Below are 27,999 nucleotides of genomic sequence, written 5' to 3' on the forward strand. Positions count from 1 at the left end.
TCCATAGCACAACCCTCTTACCCCTTGTCCTCTGCTCAGGGAGAAGCAACCAGGCATTTCAATATAAACATACATTCTTCAACATCAGTTCTTGGAGGTCAAGCCAGTACAATATCTGTCTTTCCAGTAGAGCTATTGCCAAAGTAATAGTGCAGTTTTGCACCAGAAATCCCTTTTAAAAAATGTTTTAATGAAAACATTTAAGAATATGCCTCCTGTTTTGTTTTTCAGATGTTGTGCTTAATATACTAGTAACAGAAATACCCTTTGCACAGCATAGCATAAGCTTATTCAGTCAGGGAGTTTCGGATTCAGGGCGGCATTGGGATGATTGATGATTCAGTACAGACTGATGCAGGTCTGTCTTCTGCTCTTTCCTCCTGTGTCACTTTTCAAATCAGAGAGCAAACTTTCACCACTAGGAAAAAAGTCATGCCACCATTAACTCGTATTTCAGTGCTTACTGCCATAATGCAACTAAATGCATCTGTGTTGAGGAAAATATTTCTTGTCATAGTTGGACACTTTAGGGGCAATTAATGTTATTATTACTATTTTTTTTTTTTTGCGGTACGCGGGCCTCTCACTGTTGTGGCCTCTCCTGTTGTGGAGCACAGGCTCTGGACACGCAGGCTCAGCAGCCATGGCTCACGGGCCCAGCCGCTCCGCGGCACGTGGGATCCTCCCGGACCGGGGCACGAACCCGTGTCCCCTGCATCGGCAGGCGGACTCTCAATGACTGCGCCACCAGGGAAGCCCTAATGTTATTTTTAAATATAACTGTTTTAAAGTTTAAAAAAGGTTTTACAGTCAGGTGATTTTTCTTATCATTGCTGCTGTGTCCCACTTTTACAAGAAAAATAAAAGTGAATTATTTCTAACTTTAGTTTTCATCTATTTCTAAGCTAAGCAAGTGAATTTTATGCTTAGCCCTTGCTTATTAGAACAGAACCCTCTCTAAAACTGGCAGATGTCATTCATTTCCTTTTCCTGTGGCTCAGTCAATAGTCCTGACATTATTTGTTAAATAACAATACCAGCAGGTGAAGACACAGGCTTTCAAATTTATAAGAAACATTGACTGCCCCTCTCTTGATTGAAGAGATGCTTTTTACTAGGTCTGTAGTGAGAGGGAAGATAGGACCTTTCCTTCTGCAGCTTTCCCTCCTTGCTGCCATCTGAGGGATTCTGGGTCTGTGAACTTGTCTGATTTAAGCACTAACCGTGATGGGTGTTTTTAATATTGGGCCTTGCTGAAGTCACATCTGGGCAAGGTCTTACTGAAGAGCCAGGAAGATAAGCCAGAGCTTTATAGAGTTTAACCTTCATTCCTATGAGCTCTGGTTTAGCTTAAACTCGCTCTTTCCCACAGATCACCCTCATCCCTGCCAAGCGCAGTGCCAAGCTTCCTGCCCAGCCAACTGGCTTCCTCCATGGTTCTATCATCATTTTGCTGTTCAGGAGAGCAGAGCGGCATTGTACCAGCGATTCTCAGAACACGGCATGTTCTCGGAAAGCTGATCCCATCTGGCCTCCCTTTCCTGAGTTTTAACCCGGAGCTCACACTCCAAGCTTAGCAGCCGTTGTCTCCCTCGGGAGAAACTTGGTTTGGGCTACACCCAGGGTCAGTTAAGACGTTAGAGGCCCTAAGCCGAGTATATTTTCACCCCTTCCATTCTCCAACATAGATAAGTTCAACAACAACAGCAGCAGAAGCAATAATAATAATTTTTTTTTTTACTACTAATAGCCAACGTGTATATATCAATATGTGCAGGTACTATTTTAAGTATTGTATGTGGATGAACTCAATAATCACAACAGTCCTCTGACTTGTGAGTTACTATTATTATTCTGAATTTATGGATGAGGAAATTGAGACACAGAAAGTTTAATGAACTTGCTCAAGGTCACACAGCTGGTAAATAGGGGAGTCAGGATTTGAACTCAGGGAGTAGTGCCAGCATCTTTTGGATTAACCACTCTTCTATATTAAAAAGTAACACTATAGAGGAAAACTCAAAACTTGTATATGTGCTGAAGTTGAAGAGCTTCTTTCTTGATTTTCCAATTATAAATTTTATGTAAGACAGTTGAGAGTGACGCTTTCTTTCTTTAATTTGGTGGCCCTGCTTTGCCAGAACCCTAAGTACTGGATGTGCTTATTGGATGGTCTAGTGCTGTGCTGTCCCATCCAGTGTTCGGTCCAACTACCAGGCTTTGTCAGAAGCCTGCTCTCTCCTTTGATCTTCACAGGGCCACCGTTAGTCTGCCCCTTTATCAAGAGGAGGCATCTTTTATTTCACTGGGAAAAAGAAGGGGAAAGTGCCTCGCTACAGAGCAGTGATGCATCCTTCTGTCTGCATCCTCAGGCAGAAGGCCCTATGGACCGCATGCCCAAACTCCAGGCCCCACTATCAGCTCTCAGTGTGACTGTTGGTAAGCCACTTAACCTCCCTGTGTGAGGGCTGTTGAAATAATGCTTTGATCTTTGCAGAGAAAAAGGCTTTATATAAATACCAAATAGGTCTACTCTTCCTTGCCACCTCTTAAATTCATGTGGAGGCTGAGGTGCCTTGTAACATTCCAGAGCATCCTTAATTACAAGAACAACGTTCCTAGACCTGGACTCCCAAGTTTTCAGTCATAATACTGTGTCTAGTTTTATGAGGTGCCTCAAAGCAAAAATAACCCCTAGGACTTTTTATGGGAGCCTTTTGTCTCCAAAGCTCCAAGCACTCTAACAATAGACATTCTATAAAAACCCCTGCACACAACCCTATACATTATTTAAAACCTGTGCATTTTGAAACCAAATTTGTACCTAAGTGCCTGCTAGAGCCCTGTTGTTCTCTTAGGCTGTTAATGGTAGTGACTTGGATACAGCTTTCAGCTTGTGTATGTATATATTTTAGCAGACTCAAAGCAGGTTCCCTTTTTTCCCACCGCTCCACCCTCGCCAAGGTTTGCCTTCCTTGTGTGGTGCCTGGAGCCCAAAATTAGCACTCATAAGCATCCACATCTGAGTCACAATTCATAGTCCCTCAGTGCCATGTCATCAGGGAGAAGCTCACTTGGGTACTTACAGGTGTGGAAGACGGAGGTGACCTGGGAAAAAAATTATTTTAGGAATATTTGCTTTTTAAAATTGCAAGTTCAGAAGAAATTCAAAGTGACTGAGTTTTAGGCAAGGAAGAGGTAACCACTGGCTGTACCTCTTCACCATCATGTGAGAATTATATCTATTGACAGGTAGAGAAGCCACCACAGGAGAGAAGGAAAAATGTCCTCTCTGACATTTCCCACATGTGCTCTGTTCTGCTGACGTCATTCCACTCATGGCTACGGGGTAGGCAGGATTGTCAGCATTTTACAGATGGCAGTTCCAAAGATCAATGAAGTCAGGTCATTTCCCTATGGACCCACAACTAGAAAATACCAAAACCAAGATCTAGTCCAAGCCCTTATGCTACACTGGAAATTAGGAAAACTATGCTTGGGATTCATTTAGATTTACCTCTATATGGTACAGTAGAGCCCCACCATCTCTGTTTGATTCTGTTGAGTTCAGAAAGCAGTTACTGAACATCTATTATGTGCCAGGCTTTCCTAAGCACCAGAAACCCAGAGATGAACATGGCATGACCTGTGTCCTGGAGAAACTTACTGCTGCTTATTTAAGTGATAAAATATCTTCCAAATGGGCAAAACCTACTGAAGTACAATAGACTTAGGTGTAAGTATAATTTAATGTGTAATAATACCTAACTTGTTGGCAATTTATGTTTCTAATGCATTATCTTACAACATTGTTTAAGAACTCCATGAGATAAGGACCCTTATAATCTCCAGTTTACAGATGAAAAAACAATACATCTGTGCTGTCCAATATGGTAGAGATGTGACTATTTAAATTTATTAAGTAAAATGAAATAAAACCATAAATTTAGTTCCTCAGTAGTGCTGGTCACATTTAAGATGTTCAGTAATCACCTGAACCAAGTGGCTTTACCATATTGGACGATGCAGATACAGAATATTTCCATCACTGCAGGAAGCCCTATTGCACATCACTGCTCGAAGTAACTTGCCTACACAGGAATGTGCAACATGGACTTAGGGCTGACTCCTGACTGTATACAGTTCTTATAACCCTTACGTTATATTACCTCCTTAATATCTAGTGAAAATTTGGGGAGGGGGAGCACACAGGGAAAGAGTTTAAAAATCTCTTATTTATTCAAGAGATAAGAAATATCTGAGATGATGGGGAGCTGGAGACCTATGGACAGTTTCCCTTGAAGCCCTTTTGTGGTACTTGTAAGAACTGGAAACTATTTCTTTCACTAGCTCAGGAAAGTTAGTACTTGCTGTTTGCTCTTTTATGGAACCATGAGGTAACTTTTGCTAAGGGTTATTCTAGGATTGTGTCTTATTTACTTTTAAGTCTCAGTTCCTAACATAGCACTTGGTATATAATAGGTACACAAAAATACTTCTTGAACTAAATTCCAAAATAAAAAATAAGTGTAACATCTTCTGCTGGTCTTAATAGAGCTGTACTGAAGAAGAGTAACATTAATGGCCTTCCTTATGATTCCTAGGGGAAAAAAAGGAAAGAAGATTTCCACCAGGGCAATATCCAGGTGCTTGGCTTCATAAAAAGAGGGCCACATATGTATTTATCTATAACCTGACAGGGACATAAGGTGGAGTGATCATCAGAACTGCCTAAAATCTTATCGACCAGATTTTACAGTATGCTATTTTAAATCTAAAGAAACTCTGTATATGGCTCTAAAACAAGCACTGAAAACAATTGCCTCAGTACCAAATTAATTCCTGTTATTATCTCCTCAGTGAAGTTAAAACAAACCAAGTCACCCCCTTTTCAATGCGTCCCGGTGTGTTATCCCAGATTACTTGCACTTGCCCACCAAAGGTTGCGTGAAAGCTGAAAAAATACCCTATTTTGGCTTCCAGGTCCTCCTCCAGCTTCTTTTCATCAGTGCAACCTCCACCCCCCATCTCCCAACCCCATCTTCCTTTTCCTCTCTTCATGATTTAGCTAAAGTGTTGGCTTCCGTGTTATTTAGAACAAACAAAACCTATAGCAATAGGGTTTCAAAGACAGGTGTGAAGGGATGGGAAGCAAATACTGCATGCCCACTCACTGCTTCTTAAAAGCTTTAATTTACAGCCAAAATAAAAAGTTGTTCAATGCGGAGGAGTCAGCTTTGAAAGCTGATAAGAGGAGAAGAATGCCAGACCCATTTTGAATTTGAACTTAACAACTAGGACCCTTCTTTTCCCAGCAGCAAAGTGATTGCAGCTTCCTTAGAATGATTTAAGAATTCCCTGGAGGCATTTTGCCCCAGTCCCTTTGTAAGCTTTAAAATCCTCCTAACAGGGCTTATCAGAGAAGATTCCAATTTAGAGCAGCAAAAAGTTTAGTGGCTGATATCAACTCTAGCTTTTCTTTTTCTTTCTTTCTTTCTTTCTTTTTTTTCCAAAAGGAGACATGATGTTTTACAGTGTTAACAGTTTTGAAAGGTCCTACATTTCCAGTGAACAGAGTGCTTCTGTGAAAAGGGCTCTGAGAAGCATTATTCAGGCGAAAAATGCATCAAAGGGATGTGAGTTAAAAAGAGAAAAGTTTGCCGAAGTGGATGGAGATTGGAGGCAGCATGTGCTGACAGGTGCAATTATAGCCAAATAATTGCATCTTTTAAGAGAGATCTGGTGAGATAAGGCAGTAGTTGTGGACTCATATCGGAAACCTGTTCATAATTAGATATTCAGGGTTCCAGCTGTGGATGAAACACCAGCATAGGGATCTGAACTACTTTACAGGCAGAACATAATAACTATTGCACTTTGTGAAGCGGTGTGAGACAGCATGACATCAGTCCCACGGAAATTAATTGATACAAAGTTTGGAGACGAGGCTCAGGCTTCTCCTGCAGATTCCCAACAGTCTGGAATCTCTTTCAGCCCCTGAAAGCTAGTCAACCCAGCTTCCAAGTCCTTTGGTCTCAAAGAAACTAAAAAAAATGTCAACTTTTCAAAGTTAATTAATTGCTTTAATTAGCAACATTAAACATCTTTCTTTGTTGTCTGAAGAGTTTCCAGGCACTTCAGTTTCCTTTGTCTATACCATGTGTCTTAGCCAAAGACACTGGGATGAGAACACTCCAGTGTTTATTTCTGAGAATGTTCCACCAAAGTCATAAACGATAATAACGTTACTTATGGTCTTGAAATATAGGTGCTTGAGCCTTGACTCAGTGAGAAGTGGGGTTCCTGTAGGAACTGCATCTCTACTTGCTCAGAGATCTGAACAGCAGTTCCTTCTTAGGGTCTCTACGACCCTAGTCCTAGAGACTAGGGTACCTTCTACCCTAAGAAGGTACAAACTACAGCAATCATTTCTACTTAGAACAGGGCAAAGGCATCCCGAGCATTCCATTAGTAATTCTGTTAGACTTCTTGCTTCAGGCTTTCATTCTTAATGAAGCAATATAACTTATTCTGATGTGTTGTATGATTTTTTTCTTTCAAATTTATAATTTCTCTTCTATGTATGGTTGGATTACCTTGTAATGCTATTAAAGGTTCTTAAGTTGGCTGCGGGTTATAGGTTTCTGATAATTACACCTTAACTTAAATTTCAGGTGATAGCTCCTTTTCTACCACAAAGAATTGACTCAGAGTCTTTGGATCTCTCGTATTTTCCTTCTTCTTTCCTTTTTAACTGCCAACTTTTCACTTTCCCTTCTACCTATAAGCCTTTGGACTCCATTGGTACTTAGGCAGGTAGAAGACTGTCTTCTTCAAGTATTTAACAAGCTCAAAAGTAAACCCAGTTTTGCAACAAGAATCCACCACTGTAACCATGACCTATCCCATTCTCACATTGGGAAGCACCCAGCACTGTGCCTGGCCCATCGGAAGCATTCAATACATGTTGGCCACAATAGTTGTTCTTTTAGCTACTGTTTAATTTATTTATTCATACCATGAGCTAATACTCACCATCTTTAGTATTTCCCTGGAGTTTGACATCTGGTCTAATTTTGAAAATATTGTTGTCATATTTTCTGCCTGGTTCAGTAGGGGTGTTTTAGTATTTACATCATAAGCTACAATGGGGGTACTCCGATTTATCCATGGTGGGCCCCTCAATTCCAACATTGGTGCAGACTGCACGACCTTTAAAAAACTGAGCACAGGAGTGAGTCTACAGGGTCCACTCTCAGCGTAGAAGTATGCTGAATCAAACACCTTTAACTGATCTCTGAGTCAAGTGCGTGTGGAGGAGTAACTTGCTACCTAGTGAGCTTTCCTTACCACCTTTCATTGTTCCTCAGTATGTATGTATGTTTGTATGATGTAATTTTAGTGGCATTAAATTTGGGCAGCTCAAAATTACATAATCACATTTAGCTTTAGTTTTAAGTACTAGTTGCTTGAAGCCTGTTCAGGGTGTTCCGAGCATCATCTGTTATGACAGGAGGTCTCCACCCTGCCTGTGTCTTATGATCACCCTGTGAGCTTTTAAAACAATATAGCTGCTCAGGCCTGTCCCAGAGAGTCTGACTGCATTGCTCTTATGTAGCACCCAGTCATTGGTATTTTTAAAAAGGCTCCCCGGGTAATCTGGAGGGTTGAGGACTGAGTGGCAGGAAAAGAGACTTAGGACACACTGGCTACATTTTTACCTGTGCTAACCAGCTTGGTTAAACGTTCCCCACAACTGAAGCTGTGCCCCGCCCAGCCCTTCTCCTTTACTCCACCTTGTAAGTTAATAGAACAGAAGGAGCACAGCTTTGAGTCAGAGGAATTTGATTTCAAATCTTGTCTCTGTCTCTTATTAACAGTGTGTCCTTGGGAAAAAAATGCTTAAATTTACTGAATGTTAGTTTCCCCATTTATCAAATGGGAATAATAAGACTTCTTTGTAAGTGAAGATGAAATTACTAATGGGATATGAAAACATTTAGCCCAGTACCCAGCACATAATAAGAGCTCAGGATATGTTAGCTTTCTTTTTTAATAAATAAATTTATTTATTTATTTATTTATTTATTTATGGCTGCGTTGGGTCTTCGTTGCTGTGCACGGGTTTTCTCTAGTTGCAGCGAGCAGTGGCTTCTCTTGTTGCGGAGCACGGGCTCTATGCACGCAGGCTTCAGTAGCTGTGGCTCGAAGGCTCTAGAGTGCAGGCTCAGTAGTTGTGGAGCACGGGCTTAGTTGCTCCGTGGCACATGGGATCTTCCTGGACCAGGGCTTGAACCCATGTCCCCTGCATTAGCAGGCGGATTCTTAACCACTGCGCCACCAGGGAAGGCAGTATGTTAGCTTTCTATTTTTCCTCCTTCTGTCTTTAATTTCTTCATAAGTAAAATGAGGGGCTCTGATAACATTTAAATTCTCCTTATGCCCTAAAATCCAATGAGTCTGATTCACCACCTTAAGGAGTATGACTGGAGAGTAAACACCACATATGCTCTTCCACAAATTCAATTTCTATACAAAAAGGAGGCTGTTGGCACACAGTTGATAGAGAATGAATCTGGAGTTTCATTCAGTATCATGTCCACGTATTCTCATTTGGCTGCTTTTTCAACCTGATATGTCTGGGAAGGGGCTGGCCAGGGTTGGGCATGTGGTTTGAGCTGTGGGAACAGAACTTTTTGACCAAGTAATGCCATATGTCTTATGTTGGCACCCATCGTCTGCCCTTGACCACCATTCCCTTGCTTCAGCCTCATGACCATCCAACTTAACTTTATACTTGTGATATTGGTGGTAGTACCTGGCATTTATGTTATAGCATCTATTTGAAGTGATACACTTACGAGGAGCCCAGGTGAAATTAGGAAACATCTTTCAGTTACTACCTGGCTCATTAGTTTTTGTCAAGAAAATAAAATATTGTTGCCTGCTGATTCATTTCCAGAGAGTCATATATTCCAGGATAGCTTGGTATCAGGAAATGGTTTGTGATTCATGGCAATGACTCAGGAAGGCATCCGCCTTGCTTCATTGTGACACATACCTGCCTTTGCCTGGTCTCTGGCTCCAAGTGGAAGCACAGGCAAATGAGAGAGGATGTAAACTTCTATTATTGCCTAGTTCAGGCTAGTCAAAGCAGGGGACTTGGAGGGTCTTCCAGTGTGAAGGCTCAAAAGAGTTGCTTGTGTTATAGACAGATAAATGGTCCATGGGAAAAGACATCTGTTGATGACAATAGGATCTTCTGCTGTTTCCCAGTGCCCTGCAAAGTGTAACATGGGATGCAGTGTAACTTAAGGGTTGAGAGCAAGAGTTTAGAAATCATGATAAGCTGGATTCAAGTTTTGGCTTTATCACTATCTGTAGCAAGAATCGGCAAACTTTTTCAGTAAAGGTCCAGCTAGTAAATGTTTTAGGCTTTGTGGGCCATATGGTCTCAGTCACAACTACTCAACTCTGCCGTTTTAGGCAAAAGGAGCCATAGACAATACATTAATGAATGGGCATGGCTGTGTTCCAATAAAACTTTATTTACAGAAACAGGCAGTAGGCCAGATTTGACCTGCAGCTGTAGTTTGCACACCCCTTGTCTATAGAATGTTGCACCAATAAGTTACTTTAATTCAAGTTTCTCTTGAGTATTCAAAGAGAGTGCATGTAATAAAATACTTAACACGTTTGGCATATGATACGCTCTTGAAAGTAGTAGTCACTATTATTTTGTTAACATATCGTATATCATATAATTTAAGATGCCATGGTTGTAAGATGTATCTGGATTTCAGAGTTGATAAAAAATCTTAGGATTGGTGAAATTTGGTAACATTAATTACAGTAGCAAGGTTATAATTAGAATTTTAGGTCTTGTTCTGCCAGTGATAGCTTAACTTGTCTTAACATTTCTCTGTGATGTTTTTCTTTTCAGAGACACATGTCACGAACTCCTGGGACATGTCCCTCTACTTGCGGATCCTAAGTTTGCTCAGTTTTCACAAGAAATAGGCCTGGCATCTCTGGGAGCATCAGATGAAGACGTTCAGAAACTAGCCACAGTGAGTTCATTTTCAACCTAAAAACCCATTCTGTTTATGTCCATTCGTAAGGTAAAGAAAGTTTTAGAGTTACTGACTATGAGTGATAAGGCAAACACTCTGGAGAGGGCATGGTGTCTTTACTTTTCCCCATGTGTATTCCTTTGAAGCACAATGTGTTCTTGGCCTATTAACTGTCAAAATCTTTGTACTTTATCCTTCTCATTCAGGGATTGGCTAGATTGTAAATATTTGAGGTTTACAGGTCATGAGGTCTCTGTCATAACTACTTAGCTCAGCCAGTGTGGTGTAAAAGCAGCCACAGACAGTACATAAATGAATAAGTGTGGCTGTGTTCTGATAAAACTTTATTTATTAAAGCTGGCGGTGGGCCAGATTTGGCCTGTGTGCTGCAATTTGCCAACTCTTGTTCTAGTTCAGTGTTTATTTCCTAGAAACATTTGTAATACTGAAAATTATGCATTTATGGTAAAGTAGAGGTTGTACTTGGGATTATTTCTGATTAGTCAATATGGGTTTGGTCAGACAGAATTTGAGGCAGCAATAAGCAGCTCATGCTAAACAATTATTATAAGTGCAAAACCAGAAAAAGATTTTTTTTTTTTTTTTTTTTTTTTGCGGTACGCGGGCCTCTCACTGTTGTGGCCTCTCCCGTCGCGGAGCACAGGCTCTGGACGCACAGGCTCAGTGGCCATGGCTCATGGGCCCAGCTGCTCTGCGGCATGTGGGATCTTCCCAGACCGGGGCACGAACCCGTGTCCTCTGCATCGGCAGGCGGACTCTCAACCACTGCGCCACCAGGGAAGCCCCAGAAAAAGATTTAATAGATACTATGGTCTCAGCAAGGTTCTTCTCAAAACAATCGGTATGAGAGGAAAGGTGTAATGTTGACGGCTACCTTTAAGCTGCTGAAGAGCCAGCTCTAGCAAGCTCATATGCTTCATCCTAGCCCCATTTCAAGGAACCCCGAGTAAGAAAGAGCAGGTTTAGCAAACTCACTTACCTACAGGGTCCAGTCTGTTAGCCTCAATGAGCAAAGGTACTGGAGGAAGAAAATACAGGATCCTAAATTGTGTGTATTTGACACAGACACACATTGATGGCGTATTAGGCATGTAGGAATATTCTTCACTCCCACCAAGAAACAAGTGTTCTCCTAGATTTCTTAAGATGCAAAGCCCTTTCAGTATACCTTTTGTTTCCTAATTTTGATAGACATACAGGAACTGAGAAATATTTTTCTACTAAAAGAGAAATAGCAGTGCAGAAGCCATGCTGTTGGCATCAGTGTGGGGATGAGTAGGGTTGAGTGGGGACTGAGGTGAACTCAGGAGAGCATCCCTCTTCTACAGCAGGAGCCTGCCAGATGGGAATGTGGGCCTTTGTGTGGCTGGATCTCCAAAATTTTGAGAGAGGCTGGAAATCTAGATTTCTAAGCGAAATTTAATGATTTTTCAATGTTGGCTCTTAAAAAGAAATCTACCATTACAAGCTGAGGAAAATATATTTGTAGACTGAATTAGGAGCTAGGCTTCCAATTTGTAACCTCTACTCTAGGGATTGTATCTCACATATATTGGCTATCTATTACTGTGTAACAAGTAATTCCAAAATTTAGTGGCTTAAAACAATAAACATTTATTATCTCATAGTTTCTGTGTTTGGAGATTTGGGAGCAGCTTAGCTGAGTGGTTTTGCCTTAGGGACTTTCCTGTGGTTGGTGTTAAGATGTGGGCTGAGCCCGTAGATGTCTTCAGATTTGCGAAAGTTCTCCCAAGATGACTCAGTCATGTGGCTGTTGGCAACAGGCTTCCTTCAGAAGAGAGAGAGAGAGAGAGAGAGACAGGGACAGAGAGAAAGAAAGAAAGAAAGAAAAAGAGAAGGAAAGAGACAGACAGACAGAGATAGTTACTGAGGGAGGAAGTTGTAATGCCTTTTGTGGCTTGATCATATGCTGATCACATCAGCCACATTTTATTCATTAGAAGGGACTCACTCCAGCCCATACCCTAGGGGAGGAGAATTCATCTCCACTGTTTGGAGAAAGGAGCATCAAATTATTTGTAGATGTATTTTAAAAGCACCACAACATAAATCCTGTTTTTTGGGTTTTTTTTTTTTTTGTGGTATGCGGGCCTCTCACTGTTATGGCCTCTCCCGTTGTGGAGCACAGGCTATAGACGCACAGGCTCAGTGGCCATGGGTCACAGGGCCAGCCACTCCGCGGCATGTGGGATCTTCCCGGACTGGGGCACGAACCCGTGTCCCCTCCATCAGCAGGCAGACTCTCAACCACTGAACCACCAGGGAAGCCCCTGACCGTTGCTTTTAAGGACTGATGTGGGGTCTACCTGGATAATTCAAAGGTATCCATTCAAAGTCCATGTCTGCAAAGGTGGCATATTCACAAGTTCTGGAGATTAAGACATGGATATCTTTGGGGGACCATTATTGTTTCTATTTTTACACTTGCAAGATAAAACTAATAATTGAACCTTGAAACCTGTTTTACTAGGGCCAGTGAATTTGGAGGATGAGTAAGTTTTCTTTTGGAATTTATATTCTTAAGCATGGTTCCAACACCCTTGGCCATGGATTGCCTTAGCCCCAGTAGCCAAAAACACTTCCATCTATTCGAGATCATTAGATCATCAATCTTGTTTCTCTCACTTTCTTTTGTCCTCTTTTTCAATTGTTCTTTGCCTAGAATGTACCTGCTTTTCTGTAGAAGCCAGTTCAAGTCAACAGATATTCTTTAAGTGGCTAAAGAATCCTAGGTGCCATGAGGTAGGAATAGGGAAAAGACAAAGAAGTTGTACTTACTTCAAAGAACTCATGATCTAGTACACAAAAATACAGAAAACCCAGAGTCAGTGTTAACTTTTATTTACATACATAAGCAGATATGTAGGAGAAGTGGATTTAAGGTCAGTCTTCTAAGTGTGTGTGAATTCTGAGTTCATTGTTGGAGACTGGGGCTCAGAATCGGGCAGGGACCAGCAGAGAGGTTCTTCTCTGTATAGAAATAATTGGTGACAGGTTAGGGAGGATCAAGGGTCTCCCAAGGGAGCCAACATGTCTGGAACCTCATAGTGGCTTTGACTTTAAGTCTCTTGAAAGTTTATACTAAAGAGAGTATAAACTTTCAAAAGACTGAAAAGATTTTGAGTCTCTTCTAAATGCAGTGGAGAAGTTTGGGCTAGGGATGGTGCCTCACCAAGGTCTTGCCTGATCTACTCATTTCTTTTTTCCTGATGTTGCATGTTGCCCCTACCTCAGCTCTCTTTGATTTCCTGTCTCTCACAAGCCTTGCAGGTCCAATATTTTCCAATGTTATAGACTGCCCACTTACTTGGAAAAGCGTTTTGCAGACCAAGGAGAAATTTGGAAAGCTTCTTCCATGTGATGGGGAGAATATGGAGGACGATGGGCTCAGTGTGAGGAAGCTAGGGAGGTTTTTCTCTGAAATGATACTGTAACTGCCATTGACTTCTAGAACCACGTCCCAGTCCTCAGTTAAAAACAAAGTGAACAGAAAACTGCTGGAAGTTGATTTTGAAAGAAAACACAGATTCCAGCCAGGCAGTTTCACAGTAAACCCAGGAATAAATAACCTACTGGATGGCATTCATATTAAAGACTGTCAAGCCATAGACTAAAGCCAGAAGACCAATTTAAGGACCCCATTGCAAGGACTAAGAGATTAAGAGATAAGCCCTCACTGGGAGGGGTAAAAAGTCCAATGGTAGGGGAAGCGTGGTGGTTAGCGAGGCCTCTTGGCTGTCCAGATGAGAAATGGAGATATTATTAGCTGATTTCCTCGGAGTTGTGTTCATTAAGTCCCCTGAAAAAATACTAGAATAAAATGAGAGATGAGATGCACCAAAGGAGAAAAATCCATAGAGAGGACAAATGGAAAACCACAGAAATCACTATTTATGCAGAACAATGAGATAGCCCATATTATTCCTTTATTCTAGGTGAGATTTATATTGTTAATGACTCTGTTTGTATAGTGCCTGCTTTTCCTTGTTTAGTGAATTTAAGCACTTATGACAAAGAGAGTCATGCCTGGTGAAAGTAGACACTTAATAACTTTCTGTGATGTGCTGTCAACCAATCCATCTAAGGCAGAAAACAGCCTCCCCTAAACATCATGGGCGCCGCCAAACTCTTGTTTTGTTCAAAGCTGCTTCTGAACTTCTGGGTCTGATTTCAGAGGGACTAGGTGATTGCCTATACCTACTGCCTCTTCTTGCTATATTTCTGCATGATATTTATTTTGACATTTTAATAATGCTCATTTTTGAGAATGAAGCTATCTCTGCTGTTTTATGTGGGCATGGTGTCTACTCCCTGAGAACCGTTTAAATGAAACTCTTTTGTATCTGAAGAAATTGATGATGATGCTTGGTAACTGTATGTGAAATGCATTGTTATACATGTAAATAATTTGCCCTCTGGTGGATAATGAATAAGGCCGCTGGATTTGGCAGCTGCACCCTTTTCATACTCATCATAGCTGTCCAGGGTCTGTGCATGATAGATATGCAAAAAGATGCCCCAAAAGGGTTGCATAGCGTGTGCTGTAATTTTCGGACCAGCCATTTCCCACTGTAGTACTGGTTTACATGGATTTAATAGACTAGTGTCTTCTTTAAGGACGGTGATCGTAAGTGCCTTCAGGGGCCAGACAGGTAGCCAGTATGTGTGAAATAGCCTGATAGAAGATAACAAGGAGTACTGGAGCCTGTGGAGAACTAGAGAATACACATTATGTTACACCTAAAGGCCTTCAAATTCAAAAGTGAAAATAAAACAAAATGTTCTTTGGCTGCAAATCATGTTTGCAGGCTGAACCAGAATTCTAGGCCCTCAGTTGCCAGCCCTTGTATTTAAAGTTAGATTATACATTATACTATACCATGCTGAGTGACCAGCCCATGCTAGATTCATCTTTATATCATATTGGAGGTTCTCAATTACTGCTTACTGGATAACTGACTATTTTTCCCAAGAAAGGACGGCTATTACCATCTTCATTAGAAATAAGTATCTTATTGCTATTGAGAGGTGACTGGTTTTCAATTACAACTTTAAACAGTCACAAGCATGACTGTCATACATGTATGCTGAACATGTGTCAAAGATTTATTTAACTCAGTCATGAGGGAAAAGCAAGATGGTAAATGTAGCTCCAAGAAGAATTTGAGAGGCAGACCATCTAGTCACTGGAAGAAAGAATCCTGGAACAAGGTGCAAAGTGTTTTATGTTCTACAGGGCAAAGAACTGTAACCTTGAAGTTGTCTTTTCTACCAGGCAGAGATCATTTGCATGTCTAGTGGACAAAAATAACTTGCAATTTATCAGTCTTCATAAAATTAACAGCATCTGGGCCTCAATCAATATAAATAGGAAGTCAGACAAAGGGTATATTCCCTAGACCAGTGTTTTTCAGATGGTAATGTGTATAAAATAACCTAGGGATCTTGTTACGAGTCAGATTCTGGCCAAGTAGGTCTGGAATGGGGCCTGAGAGCTGGCATTTCTGATAAGATCCCAGGTAATGCTGATGCTCCTCATTCAAGAGAAGCGGGTGACCGTTACACAGGTGCACCTGTTAGACAATGCTTGAGTATGTCTTTCAAAAGGCATGTGGTAAGCTTTTAGCTTTATTTCCATATTCAATACTTTTGCTAAAAACTAAGCTAATAGGGTATTGCTAGATGAATATTGTGCGGTGTGACATGAGTTTATTTAGGACTTATTCTGGGCCTGAAAATGGACCCTTGTATCTCTGAGTGCCATGTCACTGCTTCCATTTTGTGTGTCTGCTCTCACACTCTCCTGCCACCTGCTATTTTGCCATATGACTTATATCATTCAATTTTACAGGAATGCACAAACAGAAACTTGCTGATCAGGTAAATTTAGGAACTAGTCCTAGAAAATTATTGATTTATCTTTCCCCAAATGTTAGGAAATGTAAAGGGACTCCTTTCACCAAACACTGTGTGCCATCCTATGATGCAGATGGCTTCAATTCAGTCTATTCACTTCTCACACCATAAAGGCATTTGAAACAGACAACGCTGTGCATCATTTGTTGGAGAAAGCAATCAGTAGGAATACACCACAGATGTTTCCCAAGCAGAATAAATCGGCCTATGGCCTATTTGGAATTTTCCCTCTACAGAGAGTTTTAGGTTATCCATTCAGTTCTGTAAATCCCAAAACATGTTTACCTTCACTTCCTGATGAAGGGCTTCTGTCACTGGGTCTTGGTAAAGCTGATGAGCAAAGCGTCTTGGCCAAGGGTAATGAAGGAGTAACCAGAATGTGTTACCAGAACATTAGTCTCATGAAATGTTACTATGAGTTCTATGCCAGAAGGGATCAATGGGCAAATATATTTGGGAAAAACTGGGTTAAGTGAAGTAAACAGCTTTGTTTTCAAAGTATAGGATTTTCAGGCCCTTTAATAAGACAATGTGCAGAGTGAATCGTATAAGTGATAAAAATTTTATTTTTACAAACTGACCATGTTCCCTCCATTTTAAGATGCCATTAAATTAATTTAATAGTTTTTTTTAAAGGGGAAAAAGATTCAACTAGCAAAATTTTTTGACATTGTTTGTGAGAAGCTCCATTTTAGAAATGTTAAAATGTGAACTTGAAAATTAAGAAAGTACGTTATATGGTCGCCGAAGTCTCTTTTTATGGAAGACATATCCCAAGCTATTAATATTCCAAGGAGCACAGTTTAAGAGATATGAGTCTAGAATGTTTTTTAAAAGGGTGAAATTCACTGTGAGCAGAGACCTGATCACCAGCTAATTTTTTTGAGGAAAGGGCTGTCAAAAAATTAGTAATATAGGGTTCTGTTTGTACTTTATCAAAGCAAATAATTTATTAGTTCCAAGTAAAAAGTTTGCGTTGTTTGGGGTTTTTGATGGCCATGAATAAAGTGTGTTTGAATTTCCAGGTATAACCAGGACTTTTTTCATGCTGAGAGCAGTAATGAAATATACAGTCAGCCTTAAACTAACAATTGACTATAATTCACATTAGAAGTATAATTGTAAAGGTAACCTTAGTTTATGAATTCCTAATTAATGTTTTCCTGTCTGTGGAGGACCTTAGCTTGTTTCCCAGTCTCTCATGACCTTGCCTACCTGGCTGGGAGTGGGGAACTTTTGGCTTTTAAAAGACTTATGCCCAGCTCTACTTCTTTCTGAAGATGGATGACATTAAAAATGACCATTTTAGGGCTTCCCTGGTGGCGCAGTGGTTGAGAGTCCGCCTGCCGATGCAGGGGACATGGGTTCATGCCCCGGTCCAGGAAGATCCCACATGCCGCGGAGTGGCTGGGCCCGTGAGCCATGGCCGCTGAGCCTGCGCGTCCGGAGCCTGTGCTCCGCAACGGGAGAGGCCACAACAGTGAGAGGCCCGCGTACCGCAAAAAAAAAAAAAAAAAAAAAAAAAAAAAATGACCATTTTAGTATCTCTACAGAAAGCTCAAAATGAGCCCCAGGCTTATTTATTCCATGTAAAGTCTTTGAACTAGTTCAGCTATTTGAATCATTTGATACAAAGCTGACAAAAAGCTGGAAGGAATGCACTTTTATACATTCTTAATTGAGATGTTTGGGTGGATGGTGAGTTTGTGTGTTGTTTGCAAGAGTAACTTAATTAAAAGTTAATAATATCTATTCCAACTCATCACTTTCACTTTTATGTCTTCTGTGCATATAGAAAAGTGGTCTTGCCTTGCAAGGAGCGCTGTATTTCTTTAACTAGCCCCTTAGAACTTCACTTGTGTCCTTTGTCATTGTTTTCACTACCCCCTCCCTTGGTCTTTTTCTACCTGAGTGCTCCAAGGCCACACTTCCTTCTGACTATACTGTCTTTTGAGATCTTTGATATTGGAACTAAGGGTATTTTGCTCTAGCTGTATGTTTCACTTACAATATTCATCGTTGACATTACAGGTGTTTGTCATCTATTTATATTATGATGAGAATACCACCGTTATTTGGAATTAAAAAGTGAGCTCTACATTGCTCACTATATTTAGAAACAAATCTATTTGCAATCCGGAATAGTTGTACATTTTTTGCAACTCAAACTTTTCTTCATCATTTGTAACTGTATCCTATGGGCCTCAGAGAGCTATCATAATACTGCAGATGACAGAAAAAAAAAACCCAACAACCTATTTTAGATATTTGGAAACTCATAAAAATAGAGCTGCTTTGGTAACTGTTCATTCTCTGTTTGTGTGCTAAGCTCTGTGCCCACTTGATTTTATCCTTACAGTAGCATTGCAAGTCAGCAGTTGGAGTCTCAGAACTTGATGAAGATGCTAGTAGGATGTTTTGATGGGGAGTATGGGGTGTGGTGTAGTGTGGTGTGGTAGGAAGGGTCTGAACCTGAAGTGAGCCCAGCGGGGTTTGAGTGCCAGCTTTGTTTTTTTCTAGCTTTATTGAAAGAGAACTGACTTAACAACATTATTTAAGTTTAAGGTGTACAATATGTTCATTTGATATACTTATCTATTTTTTTTTTTTAATTTTATTTTTTTTATTTTATTTTTTTGCTTTATAACAAATTTAATCAGTTATACATATACATATGTTTCCATATCCCCTCCCATTTGCGTCTCCCTCCCACCCTCCATATCCCACCCCTCCAGGCGGTCATAAGGCACCAAGCTGATCTCCCTGTGCTATGCGGCTGCTTCCCACTAGCTATCTACCTTACGTTTGGTAGTGTATATATGTCCATGCCGCTCTTTCACTTTGTCACAGCTTACCCTTCCCCCTCCCCATATCCTCAAGTCCATTCTCTAGTAGGTCTGTGTCTTTATTCCTGTCTTACCCCTAGGTTCTTCATGACATTTTTTTTTCTTAAATTCCATATATATGTGTTAGCATACAGTATTTGTCTTTCTCTTTCTGACTTACTTCACTCTGTATGACAGACTCTAGGTCTATCCACCTCATTACAAATAGCTCAATTTCATTTCTTTTTATGGCTGAGTAATATTCCATTGTATATATGTGCCACATCTTCTTTATCCATTCATCCGATGATGGACACTTAGGTTGTTTCCATCTCCGGGCTATTGTAAATAGGGCTGCTATGAACATTTTGGTACATGTCTCTTTTTGAATTATGGTTTTCTCAGGGTATATGCCTAGTAGTGGGATTGCTGGGTCATATAGTAGTTCTATTTGTAGTTTTTTAAGGAACCTCCATACCGTTCTCCATAGCGGCTGTACCAATTCACATTCCCACCAGCAGTGCAAGAGTGTTCCCTTTTTTCCACACCCTCTCCAGCATTTATTGTTTCTAGATTTTTTGATGATGGCCATTCTGACTGGTGTGAGATGATATCTCATTGTAGTTTTGATTTGCATTTCTCTAATGAGTAAAGATGTTGAGCATCCTTTCATGTGTTTGTTGGCAGTCTGTATATCTTCTGTGGAGAAATGTCTATTTAGGTCTTCTGCCCATTTTTGGATTGGGTTGTTTGTTTTTTTGTTATTGAGCTGCATGAGCTGCTTATAAATTTTGGAGATTAATCCTTTGTCAGTTGCTTCATTTGCAAATATTTTCTCCCATTCTGAGGGTTGTCTTTTGGTCTTGTTTATGGTTTCCTTTGCTGTGCAAAAGCTTTTCAGTTTCATTAGGTCCCATGTGTTTATTTTTGTCTTTATTTCCATTTCTCTAGGAGGTGGGTCAAAAAGGATCTTGCTGTGATTTATGTCATAGAGTGTTCTGCCTATGTTTTCCTCTAAGAGTTTGATAGTGTCTGGCCTTACATTTAGGTCTTTAATCCATTTTGAGCTTATTTTTGTGTATGGTGTTAGGGAGTGATCTAATCTCATACTTTTACATGTCCCTATCCAGTTTTCCCAGCACCACTTATTGAAGAGACTGTCCTTTCTCCACTGTACATTCCTGCCTCCTTTATCAAAGATAAGGTGACCATATGTCCGTGGGTTTAACTCTGGGCTTTCTATCCTGTTCCATTGATCTATCTTTCTGTTTTTGTGCCAGTACCATACTGTCTTGATTACTGTAGCTTTGTAGTATAGTCTGAAGTCAGGGAGCCTGATTCCTCCAGCTCCATTTTTCGTTCTCAAGATTGCTTTGGCTATTCGGGGTCTTTTCTGTTTCCATACAAATTGTGAAATTTTTTGTTCTAGTTCTGTGAAAAATGCCAGTGGTAGTTTGATAGGGATTGCATTGAACCTGTAGATTGCTTTGGGTAGTAGAGTCATTTTCACAATGTTGATTCTTCCAATCCAAGAACATGGTACATCTCTCCATCTATTTGTATCATCTTTAATTTCTTTCATCAGTGTCTTATAATTTTCTGCATACAGGTCTTTTGTGTCCTTAGGTAGGTTTATTCCTAGATATTTTATTCTTTTTGTTGCAATGGTAAATGGGAGTGTTTCCTTGATTTCACTTTCAGATTTTTCATCATCAGTATATAGGAATGCCAGAGATTTCTGTGCATTAATTTTGTATCCTGCAACTTTACCAAATTCATTGATTAACTCTAGTAGTTTTCTGGTAGCATCTTTAGGATTCTCTATGTATAGTATCATGTCATCTGCAAACAGTGACAGCTTTACTTCTTCTTTTCCAATTTGGATTCCTTTTATTTCCTTTTCTTCTCTGATTGCTGTGGCTAAAACTTCCAAAACTAGGTTGAATAAGAGTGGTGAAAGTGGGCAACCTTGTCTAGTTCCTGATCTTAGTGGAAATGGTTTCAGTTTTTCACCATTGAGGACGATGCTGGCTGTGGGTTTGTCATATATGGCCTTTATTATGTTGAGGAAAGTTCCCTCTATGCCTACTTTCTGCAGGGTTTTTATCATAAATGGGTGTTGAATTTTGTCAAAAGCTTTCTCTGCATCTATTGAGATGATCATATGGTTTTTCTCCTTCAATTTGTTAATATGGTGTATCACGTTGATTGATTTGCGTATATTGAAGAATCCTTGCATTCCTGGAATAAACCCCACTTGATCATGGTGTATGATCCTTTTAATGTGCTGTTGGATTCTGTTTGCTAGTATTTTGTTGAGGATTTTTGCATCTATGTTCATCAGTGATATTGGCCTGTAGTTTTCTTTCTTTGTGACATCCTTGCCTGGTTTTGGTATCAAGGTGATGGTGGCCTCGTAGAATGAGTTTGGGAGTGTTCCTCCCTCTGCTATATTTTGGAAGAGTTTGAGAAGGATAGGTGTTAGCTCTTCTCTAAATGCTTGATAGAATTCGCCTGTGAAGCCATCTGGTCCTGGGCTTTTGTTTGTTGGAAGATTTTTTATCACAGTTTCAATTTCAGTGCTTGTGATTGGTCTGTTCATATTTTCTATTTCTTCCTGATTCAGTCTTGGCAGGTTGTGCATTTCTAAGAATTTGTCCATTTCTTCCAGGTTGTCCATTTTATTGGCATAGAGTTGCTTATAGTAATCTCTCATGATCTTTTGTATTTCTGTAGTGTCAGTTGTTACTTCTCCTTTTTCATTTCTAATTCTATTGATTTGAGTCTTCTCCCTTTTTTTCTTGATGAGTCTGGCTAATGGTTTATCAATTTTGTTTATCTTCTCAAAGAACCAGCTTTTAGTTTTATTGATCTTTGCTATCGTTTCCTTCATTTCTTTTTCATTTATTTCTGATCTGATTTTTATGATTTCTTTCCTTCTGCTAACTTTGGGATGTTTTTGTTCTTCTTTCTCTAATTGCTTTAGGTGCAAGGTTAGGTTGTTTATTCGAGATGTTTCCTGTTTCTTAAGGTGGGATTGTATTGCTATAAACTTCCCTCTTAGAACTGCTTTTGCTGCATCCCATAGGTTTTGGGTCGTCGTGTCTCCATTGTCATTTGTTTCTAGGTATTTTTTAATTTCCTCTTTGATTTCTTCAGTGATCACTTCGTTATTAAGTAGTGTATTGTTTAGCCTCCATGTGTTTGTATTTTTTACAGCTCTTTTCCTGTAATTGATATCTAGTCTCATAGCATTGTGGTCGGAAAAGATACTTGATACAATTTCAATTTTCTTAAATTTACCAAGGCTTGATTTGTGACCCAAGATATGATCTATCCTGGAGAATGTTCCATGAGCACTTGAGAAAAATATGTATTCTGTTGTTTTTGGATGGAATGTCCTATAAATATCAATTAAGTCCATCTTGTTTAATGTATCATTTAAAGCTTGTGTTTCCTTATTTATTTTCATTTTGGATGATCTGTCCATTGGTGAAAGTGGGGTGTTAAAGTCCCCTACTATGATTGTGTTACTGTCGATTTCTCCTTTTATGGCTGTTAGTATTTGCCTTATGTATTGAGGTGCTCCTATGTTGGGTGCATAAATATTTACAATTGTTATATCTTCTTCTTGGATCGATCCCTTGATCATTATGTAGTGTCCTTCTTTGTCTCTTCTAGTAGTCCTTATTTTAAAGTCTATTTTGTCTGATATGAGAATTGCTACTCCAGCTTTCTTTTGGTTTCCATTTGCATGGAATATCTTTTTCCATCCCCTTACTTTCAGTCTGTATGTGTCTCTAGGTCTGAAGTGGGTCTCTTGTAGACAGCATATAGATGGGTCTTGTTTTTGTATCCATTCAGCCACTCTGTGTCTTTTGGTGGGAGCATTTAGTCCATTTACATTTAAGGTAATTATCGATATGTATGTTCCTATTCCCATTTTCTTAATTGTTTTGGGTTCATTATTGTAGGTATATTCCTTCTGTTGTGTTTCTTGCCTAGAGAAGTTCCTTTAGCATTTGTTGTAAAGCTGGTTTGGTGGTGCTGAACTCTCTCAGCTTTTGCTTGTCTGTAAAGGTTTTAATTTCTCCATGAAATCTGAATGAGATCCTTGCTGGGTAGAGTAATCTTGGTTGCAGGTTTTTCTCCTTCATCACTTTAAGTATGTCCTGCCACTCCCTTCTGGCTTGTAGAGTTTTTGCTGAGAGATCAGCTGTTATCCTGATGGGGATTCCCTTGTGTGTTATTTGTTGTTTTTGCCTTGCTGCTTTTAATATGATTTCTTTGTGTTTAATTTTTGACAGTTTGATTAATATGTGTCTTGGCGTATTTCTCCTTGGATTTATTCTGTATGGGACTCTCTGTGCCTCCTGGACTTGATTAACTATTTCCTTTCCTATATTAGGGAAGTTTTCAACTATAATCTCTTCAAATATTTTCTCAGTCCCTTTCTTTTTCTCTTCTTCTTCTGGAACCCCTATAATTCGAATGTTGGTGCGTTTAATGTTGTCCCAGAGGTCTCTGAGACTGTCCTCTGTTCTTTTCATTCTTTTTTCTTTATTTTGCTCTGCAGCAGTTATTTCCACTATTTTATCTTCCACCTCACTTATCCGTTCTTCTGCCTCAGTTATTCTGCTATTGATCCCATCTAGAGTATTTTTTATTTCATGTATTGTGTTTTTAATCGATGCTTGATTCATCTTTAGTTCTTCTAGGTCCTTGTTAACTGTTTCTTGCATTTTGTCTATTCTATTTCCAAGATTTTGGATCTGGGAAATAGAATCTTGGATCATCTTTACCATCATTATTCTGAATTCTTTTTCAGGTAGACTGCCTATTACCTCTTCATTTGTTAGGTCTGGTGGGTTTTTATCTTGCTCTTTCTCCTGCTGTGTGTTTTTCTGTCTTCTCATTTTGCTTATGTTACTGTGTTTGGGGTCTCCTTTTTGCAGGCTGCAGGTTCGTAGTTCCTGTTGTTTTTGGTGTCTGTCCCCAGTGGCTAAGGTTGGTTTAGTGGGTTGTGTAGGCTTCCTGGTGGAGGGGACTAGTGCCTGTGTTCTGGTGGATGAGGCTGGATCTTGTCTTTCTGGTGGGCAGGTCCACGTCTGGTGGTGTGTTTTGGGGTGTCTGTGGACTTTTTATGATTTTAGGCCACCTCTCTGCTAATGGGTGGCGTTGTGTTCCTGTCTTGCTAGTTGTTTGGCTCAGGGTGTCCAGCACTGTAGCCTGCTGGTCGTTGAGTGAAGCTGGGTGCTGGTGTTGAGATGGAGATCTCTGGAAGATTTTCGCCGTTTGATATTATGTGGAGCTGGGAGGTCTCTTGTGGACCAGTGTCCTGAAGTTGGCTCTCCCACCTCAGAGGCACAGCACTGACTCCGGGCTCCTCAATTTGGGATGATGTGTTGTCTATTCATGTATTCCACAGATGCAGGGTACATCAAGTTGATTGTGGAGCTTTAATCCGCTGCTTCTGAGGCTGCTGGGAGAGGTTTCCCTTTCTCTTCTTTGTTCTCACAGCTCCTGGGTCTCAGCTTTGGATTTGGCCCTGCCTCTGCGTGTAGGTCGCCGGAGGTCGTCTGTTCTTCGCTCAGATAGGACAGCGTTAAAGGAGCAGCCGCTTCGGGGACTCTGGCTCACTCAGGCCGGGAGGGAGGGAGGGGCACGGAGTGCGGGGCGAGCCTGCAGCGGCAGAGGTCGGCGTGACGTTGCACCAGCCCGAGGCGCGCCGTGCGTTCTCCCAGGGAAGCCGCCCCTGGATCCCGGGACCCCGGCAGTGGCGGGCTGCACAGGCTCCCGGAAGGGCGGTGTGGGCAGTGACCTGCGCTCGCACACAGGCTTCTTGGCGGCGGCAGCAGCAGCCCCAGCGTCCCACGCCTGTCACTGGGCTCCGCGCTTTCAGTCGCGACTCGCGCCCGTCCGTGGAGCCCCTTTAAGCAGCGCTCTTAATCCCCTCTCCTCGCGCACCAGGAAACCAAGAGGGAAGAAAAAGTCTCTTGCCTCTTCGGCAGCTCCAGAGTTTTCCCGGACTCCCTCCTGGCTAGCTGTGGCACATTAGCCCCCTTCAGGCTGAGTTCTCGCCGCCAGCCCCAGTCCTCTCCCTGCGCTCTGACCGAAGCCCGAGCCTCAGCTTCCAGCGCTGCGCGCCCCGGCGGGCAAGCAGACAAGCCTCTCGGGCTGGTGAGTGCCGCTCGGCACCGATCCTCTGTGTGCGGATCTCTCCGCTTTGCCCTACCCAGGTATGTGGGGAGTTTCTTGCCTTTTGGGAGGTCTGGGGTCTTCTGCCAGCGTTCAGTAGGTGTTCTGTAGGAGTTGTTCCACGTGTAGCTGTATTTCTGTTGTATCCTACTTATCTATTTTAGAATGACTACCACGATAGCGTTAGCTAACACCTGCATCACCTCATATAATTACCATTTCTTTTTTGGGGTGAGAACATTTAAGATCTACTCTTTCAGTAACTTTCAAGTATATAATACGGTGTTATTAACTATTGTCAGCATGCTGTACGTTAGATCCCCAGAACTTATTTATATTTTAACTGGAGGTTTCTATCCTTTGACCAATATCTCCTCTTTCCCCCCAACCCCCAACTTCTGGTAACCACCATTCTAATTTGTGTTTCTATGAGTTCAGCTTTTTTAATAAATTTATTTATTTGTTTGTTTGTTTATTTATGGCTGCGTTGCATCTTTGTTGCTGCGCACGGGCTTTCTCTAGTTGCAGCGAGCGGGGGCTATTCTTCGTTGCGGTGCAAGGGCTTCTCACTGCGGTGGCTTCTCTTGTCGGTGGCTTCTCTTGTTGTGGAGCACGGGCTCTAGGCACGCGGGCTTCAATAGTTGTAGCACGCAGGCTCAGTAGCTATGGTGCACGGGCTTAGTTGCTCCGTGGCCTGTGGGATCTTCCCGGACCGGGGCTCGAACCCATGTCCCCTGCCTTGGCAGGCAGATTCTTAACCTCTGCACCACCAGGGAAGTCCAAGTTCAGCTTTTTTAGATTCCACATATAAGTGATATCAAACAGTATTTGTCTTTCTCTGTCTGACTTATTTTACTTAGTGTAACACCTTCAGGGTCTATCCGTGTTGTCGCAAATGGCAGGATTTCCTTCTTTCTCATGGCTGAATAATATTCCATATATATATATATACCAGGTTTTTATCCATTCATCCACTGATGGACACATAGGTTGTTTTCATATTTCAGCTATTTTGAATAATGCTGCAATAAACATGGGAGTGTAGATATCTCTTAGAAATAGTGTTTCATTTCCTTTGGTTATATACCCAGAAGTAGAATTGTTGGATCATATGCTAGTTCTGTTTTCAAGTTTTTGAGGAACCTCCATACTGTTTTCCTGAGTGGCAGCAATAATTTACATTCCCACCAATAGTGCACAAGGGTTCTCTTTTCTCTGCATCCTTGCCAACACTTGTTGTCTCTTGTATTTTGATGATCTGAGTGCCAGCTTTGTTACTTCTTGATCTTGTACTCAGGGACAAATTACATTCCCTATTTGTGCTTCAAATGTCTTCTTTAAAATGGAGATATTCTTCTACCACTTGATGCTGAATGAGCAACAAATGAGATGAAATATTTTTGTGATGTATGCTGTGCCATTATCATTCCCACGTTTGAGACTACTCGATCTCACCATCACCCCTCAAATCCTAACTGCACTAAAGGAGTTATATTGTTGATTAAATAATTTCAAAGTCATTTCAAGCCCCTAAATCCTCTGGATCCTCATCCAGAGCTAACTTCTTCCTGTGATTCAAAAGCCCTGACATTGAATCCTCCTTACTTTCTCTTCTCAAAGTAAGATGGATTGCATTCTTCAAGCACAGAAGATTTGTGCAGTCATTTTAATTTCCATAAAGATGTACAAAAGAAGGAATTTTCTGGTTTAACTACAATAAATTAGGTTTTCAAAATCTTAGACTTGTATTAACAGAAGTATCTGTGGTGTAATTCCATTTCTAGCAGAAGCAGAGAGAGATGGTTGAAATATTTTTTATGAAGAATAGCCGAGGTAATGTTATATCAAACTATAAGAATTTAATTACCCCATTTCACAAATGTAGTTTTCAAATAAAGGAGTTGAAAGGATTTCCAAAGCTATTCTTCTGAACTGTGATATAAAAACCCAGAACACATTTAGTAGATGTAAAATGTATTACTGTACATTATGAGCCACAATGAATGAAAGAATAATAAGAAAAGCGACGTGAGATTGAACACACACAGTGATTAAAAATCTCTTTGCTCCCTTTGTAGAAATATTGTAATTTGCTTAGAATTTTATGTATTTGTCACTGTAAGGATGGGCATTTCTGGAATATTTCTGATGGGTGGATATCATACTGGGGAAAGGTCTCCCAGAAAATGGAAATGCTCTCATTTGAGGGCTTCGGTACAGACTACGTGTAAGTAAGAAATGCCGGGGGGGTGGGGAGGAGTACATCACCTCGGGCCCTCATCATTCTTTTCAGAGTCTAAAAGTCTGTCCTTTATAGTGTCCATATAAAATCATGGAAGTTGTTAAGAGAGTAAATCCTAAGAATTCTCACCACAAGGAAACACTTCTTTTTTTTTGCTTTTTCTTTTTTATTGTATCTATATGAGATGATAGATGCTAACTAAACTTGTGCAGTTATCATTTCACAGTATATGTAAGTCAAACCGTTATGCTGTACACCTTAAAGTTATACAGTGAGGTATGTCGATTATACCTCAATAAAACTGGAAGAAAACCTATTCCCTTAGCAACGAAGAGACGGCAGGGTGAATTAGGGACTCCTTTACTGAGAAGTCTTTACAAATCTGTACAAAAACCTTCGTTTCTCTTCCTTATTACAAAAATGACACATATTCATTGTAGAAAATTTTTAAAAATGGATAAGCAAGGAAAAGAGTATAAAGATCATTTGTAACATCACAGCAGCAATAACCAGTGTTAACATTTTGGTATAGAGCCTCCTAGTTTTTCTGAAAGGTCATTTTGCCACGTCAAATAAGAACTTAGTAAAGGGGAGTCTTGGCTTTGGAAAAAGAAGCAGCAAGATGTTCATCCATTTATCAAACACTTGTGCTGTCAGGAGAGACTTTATCTTTTACACCAACAGAAGAAAGAATAAATTGGAA

At 40.6% G+C, this 27,999-nt stretch overlaps 1 protein-coding gene across 2 annotated transcripts in view; it reads left to right on the forward strand.

Moving 5' to 3' along the window:
- The window catches only part of TPH2 (tryptophan hydroxylase 2), a 117,811-nt gene that overhangs the window by 64,350 nt on the left and 25,462 nt on the right, over window positions 1-27,999 (forward strand). For both annotated transcript variants that reach the window (XM_082634574.1, XM_082634573.1), the window contains one exon: window positions 9,944-10,070. In XM_082634574.1, coding sequence (XP_082490700.1) covers window positions 9,944-10,070 — 127 coding nt within the window. The remainder of the gene's footprint in view (window positions 1-9,943; window positions 10,071-27,999) is intronic.

Source organism: Mesoplodon mirus (assembly GCF_964341445.2).
Source record: "Mesoplodon mirus genome assembly, chromosome: 11".
Taxonomy (NCBI): domain Eukaryota; kingdom Metazoa; phylum Chordata; class Mammalia; order Artiodactyla; family Ziphiidae; genus Mesoplodon; species Mesoplodon mirus.